Raw genomic sequence first — 5761 nt, 5'->3', positions numbered from 1 at the left:
TTTTCTCTCAAGTATCTCTCCTTCTCACCCTCTCTTTCCCTCTCTCCTTCCATCCTCTCTTCTCTCTCCCTCTCTCCCTCCCAAGCCTAACCTAAGAGAGAGAGACATAAGAGAGAGAGATAGATACTAAATGAGAGGGAGGAAGGGATGGAAACTGAGTATGAGACTAGAGAAAGATCCTAGGTGAGAGAGAGGGGTGGAGGAAGGGAAGGGTTTAGAGAGAGAGAGGTTGATAGAAAGAGAAGAAGAGACTAGAGATCCAACCTTCAAGTGATTCTTCTAAAGTTGAAATCCCAAGATTTAGAAGCTTTCAACACATGCAAGATGTTAAATGTATGTAGAAAACTAGGTCATCATTCCCCAAGAGAAACCCTTTAAAGAGATGTCTCCACCTCAAGGAACTCCCAAATCTTATCAAAGTCCTTTTGCAAATCAACTTTCATGCCCTAGCATCATTTTCCTTTGTCCAAGAGGTCCTATTATATATCTAAAGAGCTATTTTGTTGAACAAAAGAGAGATTTTTTGAGGTAGAAACAAAGTTATCTTTTGTCAATACACCTGCAAATGATGTAGAAATAGAAAAACTAAATTTATTGCAATAAAATGATATGTATAATGATATAGAACAATAGGTTAAAGAGCAAGGAAAAAGTGTTGATAACAAGTTTTTAATTGTTTTGTTTAATGAGTTACCTAGTTATATTGAGCATTATGATGAGATAATGCTTGTTTTGTTTAATGAGCTACCTTTGTATGTTATTGATGAAGAAGAAGATACATCTATAATAACTCAACAATGATTTTGAAACATCATCAGAATACAAATTATGTTGACCTCAAGGTGTTGATTCATCAATATTATGTTTTCTCTATCTCGGTCTCCCCTCCTCTCTCTCTCTATCTCTCTTTCTCTCATTTATCTCTTGTCTCTCCCTCTCTGTATCTATCTCTTTATCTCACTCTCCTCCTCTATTAGGTGTGTCTCTCTCCCATTCCCTCGCTCTCCTACCCCTCTCTCCCTCTCTAGGAACATATGGTATTCTTAGGGTTCATATGGTATCCTAGGGATCCATGCATGTGTCCTATGGGGTCATAGGACACCATATGAGTGCTTAGGACACCGTATGACTTGTAACGATACATAAGATGTCATATGGAGTCCTAAGGGGTCATAGGTTGTCTCAATTTAAATATGTTAGTGCACTTCCCCTTCTTGGTGATTTTGGATCTTGGTGTCTCAATTTAACCATTGGAGGCCACCCTAATTGGTGCAAAGAGAGGGAGAGAGGGAGAGAGTGAGAAAGAGAGTTAATGAGAAAGGGAGAGAGGGAGGGGGAGGAGAGAGGGAGAGAATAAGAGAGAGATACACCTGAGAGAAGGGAAGAGTGAGATAGAGAGGATGAGAGGGAGAGACTTTAGAGATAAAGAATGGGAGAGAGAGAGAGAGAGAGAGAGAGAGAGAGAGACTTAAGTGAAAAAGAGAAAGGGAGGGGGGGAGGTAGGGAGAGAGTGGGAAAAAGATACACTTGATAGAGGAGGAGAGTGAGATAGAGAGATAGAGGCAGAGAAGGAGAGAGACTTAAGAAAGAAAGAATGGGAGAGAGAGAGAGAGAGAGAAGATTCATGGAACATTGTTTAGGCACATAGCGTGTTGATGGAAGATTCGACTAACATAGCGTGTTAGTCACTTTCGCTGATTCGCGGACTGCGTGGCTGCCATTTCCTTTTGCCCCGCGAAATAGCGAATTCGACTAACATAGCGTGTTAGTAGATTTCGCTGATTCATGGGTTGCGTGGCCGCCATTTTCTTTTGCCCTACGAAACCTGTGAATTAGAATAACATGGCGTGTTAGTCACTTTCGCTGATTCACAGACTGCATGGCCACCATTTCTTTTTCCTTGTGAAACAGCGAATTCAACTAACATAGCATGTTAGTCGCTTTCGCTGATTCGTAGGCTGCGTGGCACAAACGAAGTGACTACTTTCTTTCTAATAATGGGGGGAATATTAATTTAGTTTGAAAGATCCCATTTTGGCTTACGAGCGGGAGAAAAGAGTTTGAAAAAATCAAACTTTGAGCGGGATTATGGATGACGGAAATGGTAACCGGTAACGGCGAAGCGGATGGGTAAGGGGGGCCCACACCAGCCACTCTAAATGGTCAACGCTTCGAGTGCATTCATTAAGCCTTTCTGTCAACCGGAAAATGACAACATGCCTCTAGATCAGCGTGATGGTGGGTCCCAGAACGTGACTCATCGCATTATGGGTGGGCATGGGAGGGATGTATGTCAATGGACTTTGGATGCATGTTGTTTGTATGACAGGTCACTTTTGGAGCCGGAATAGACACATCCACAATAAAGAGTCTATTGGTTAATAATAAATAAACTATTGTTTATCAATGTAAAAATATTGAAATGATTATTTTTTATTAAAAATTATATAAAATTTATTAATATTATAAAAAAGAATATCAATTATCTTATGTTTTAATAATTATTCACTCTTGTGTACCTAACTTCTCAATTACTAATTTTAATGAAATGATTTTTTATTTATTTTTACATGTACCGAAAAAACATTAAATTTCAAGGTACCAATACAATAACGGTCATAATTGACCAATTTGTGCACTATTATTGGTACCCATAGTGTTGAAATGATTATTTTTTATCAAAAAATATATAAAATTTATTAATATTATAAGGAAAGAGCACCAATTACCTTATGTTTTAATAACTGTCCACTCTTTGTGCATCCAACTTCTCAATTATTAATTTTAAAGAAACAAAAATAATAAAAAAACATTAAATTTCACATGTACCAATACCAAACGCCATAATTGACCCATTCTTGCACTATTATTGGTACCCATAGTGTTGAAATGATTATTTTTTATCAAAAATTATATAAAATTTATTAATATTATAAGGAAAGAGGACCAATTACCTTATGTTCTAATAATTGTCCACTCTTTGTGCACCCAACTTCTCAATTATTAATTTTAAAGAAACAAAAAATATTAAAAAACATAAAATTTCACATGTATCAATACCAACGACCATAATTGACCCATTCGTGCACTATTATTGGTACCCATAGTGTTGAAATTATTATTTTTTATCAAAAAATATATAAAATTTATTAATATTATAAGGAAAGAGCACCAATTACCTTATGTTCTAATAACTATCCACTCTTTGTGCACCCAACTTCTCATTTATTAATTTTAAAGAAACCAAAAAACTAATAAGTATTAAATTTCACATGTACCAATACCAATTGCCATAATTGACCCATTCCTCACTATTGTTGGTACTCATAGTTGTTGGTACCCATAGCGTGAAATGATTATTTTTTATCAAAAGTATATTAAATTTATTAATATTATAAGAAAAGAGCACCAATTACCTTATGTTCTAATATCTGTTCACTCTTTGTGCACCCAACTTCTCAGTTATTAATTTTAAAGAAACAAAAAATATTAAAAACATTAAATTTCACATGTACCAAAAACTACCATAATTGACCCATCATTATTTGTACCCATAGTGCGCGACTATTAAGACATCTTTAGGTGACACTTTGAATTGTGTACTTTTAAACACGCATAGCAGGACCTGCCCATTGCTACCTAGAAGTTAGAACAATAGCAATGACACTTCAAAATGAGTAATTTTTTTATCGTTACATGCATAGTCTTACTACAAAAGAAAACTAGAACAATAACTATAAACAATTAAATAAACAAAACTGACATGAAAAAACAAACAAAAAACATCAAAATCTTATATACTTTTTAAAATCTGTGTACACAAAGTAAACTATAACACTACAGTACACAAAATGAACTATAAAATAACAATACCTTCTCCTATGTGATTGAGAAGTTTTTATATAGATGAATTCATAACATAATTGCATAACGCTCTTCTATTAGAGAATACTCTTTTCCGTGGCCAGATAAATGATACAGAAAACTAGTATAGCATAATGAAAAAATAATGGAGAATTGTAGCAGTTGGAAATCCATTACAACCAATTTCTCTCTTTTCCTGTATAACAGGAAAAAAAACAAAGGAAGGATCAATGTTACATTTTAATCACTCCCAGAGCAAATGCCCCGAATTAATGAAGTTTATTAAGTAAAATGCAATCAAACCCTCATGAAATTATCACCGAACTTTAGAGGGTTTATCCTCTGCCATAATTTTGAGAAGCATACATTTGCATCATTTGCATCATTTATCAACGCTAGAAAAACCAAGGAAGGATCAACATTTCATTTTAATCACTGGCAGAGCAAATGCCCCAAATTAATGAAGTAAAATGCACAGAAAAAAAAAAATCAAACCCTAATGAATTTATCACCGAGAGGTTCGAGGGTTTGACAAGCGTTCATTTGCGTCATTTATCAACACTTTGAATCTGACGATACAGAGCACATCTGCAGACAGGGCAGGTATCCTGATTGTTATCAATCCATTTATCCAAACAATTTCTGTGAAAAATGTGGCAGCAATTGCGCAACTCTCGGATTTCATCATCTTCTTCGAAAGACCTCAAGCAGACCGCGCATACAAAATCCTCTTCAATTTCAATCAACTTCTCTGCAACCTTTCGGAAAGTTATGACAGACAACCTACGCTTAATTATCTGCCCTGAAGAAGAAGAAATGGCAGAAGAAATTTCTGAGAATTCTCGCCAAAGATTGATCTCTTCTTGTGGTGCCTCGCTCAGCCCAATACCAGAAAGAAACCAATAAATTCCAGTCTCTACATAAGCCAGGGCTAATGCCAAGTAAAGCAGCACTCTGGGTATAGCGATATTACGAAGACCTGCAGGAAGTCCCATGGCGGAGGAATTCTTCAGAAAATAGGCCACTTCAAAACAATTTTACACAGAAATCGATGATAAAATGTGAGGAATACTCTGGCGTTTTCAATACTAAAAAAACGTGGAAAATATTTGTATTTTTCTTTTCGTATACAGCAGTAAATTACACAGATGAAGGCAGCCGATAGGAGCGAACTGTCTTTTTTGACCATATCTATTAATTGATTGAAAAGACTGTATTGACATTTAGTTGGTAAGCACTCAAGTACCTATGACTAGCAATTGCATCTTGGTGTGCAATGGGTATGCCCAATAATTAAGAGGGGAAATAGAAGAACAACAAAAACAAATTGTTAAAGTGGAATGTTATAATTTGTTATTTTTTAATAAGTTAGACAAGGTAAATAATTTACTATATATAGATAATTCATTTATCATGAAAATCAGGTAATAGTAATCAAGGAAAGGAAGATTGAAATGTTGAGTTTTAGGTATATATAAACATGAGAATATGATGAATGGGTAATATTGTTTCGAAAGGATATGCATAAATTGCACAATATAATTACAAACTTTATATAATTGCACATATGGCGTACATTATTTTTCCCTAAATGTAAGCATTTGAAATTTCTTTTGAACCTCTCAAGCAAATGTATAATAAACATGTGTAGAGTAGGTCGTAAAAATCTTTGCATATCTTCCTCATTCATCGATTTTGCTTCAATTGTATTTCAATCCCCTGCAAGAGGATGCATAGTTGCATAGTTGATTTCATACTATAAAGAAGCATATTACAAAACAATATTTGACAAAGTAACATATTACAAAATGTTTTTTTTTATAAGTTGAACAATTTAATAAATTTTCATACAGATTTCATTAATTTATCATGAACATCAGGTCTTTGAAATAAAGGA

At 34.7% G+C, this 5761-nt stretch overlaps 1 protein-coding gene across 1 annotated transcript; it reads right to left on the bottom strand.

The window, feature by feature from the left end:
* Positions 1-4125: 4125 nt before the first annotated feature.
* LOC131876086 (brassinosteroid-responsive RING protein 1-like) lies at positions 4126-4859 on the bottom strand. The gene has a single exon (XM_059220870.1). The coding sequence runs from the start codon at positions 4857-4859 to the stop codon at positions 4413-4415; it is 447 nt and encodes a 148-aa protein (XP_059076853.1). The 3' UTR covers positions 4126-4412.
* Between the last annotated feature and the right edge of the window lie 902 nt (positions 4860-5761).

Source organism: Cryptomeria japonica, chromosome 5 (genome assembly GCF_030272615.1).
Source record: "Cryptomeria japonica chromosome 5, Sugi_1.0, whole genome shotgun sequence".
NCBI lineage: Eukaryota > Viridiplantae > Streptophyta > Pinopsida > Cupressales > Cupressaceae > Cryptomeria > Cryptomeria japonica.
The sequence above is the reverse complement of the archived record's forward strand: the minus strand, read 5'-3'. Positions and strand labels throughout refer to the sequence as shown.

Excerpts from the sequence above, each read along its gene's own strand:
- LOC131876086 (XM_059220870.1), bottom strand. The coding sequence starts at position 4,859 with ATGGGACTTCCTGCAGGTCTTCGTAATATCGCTATACCCAGAGTGCTG.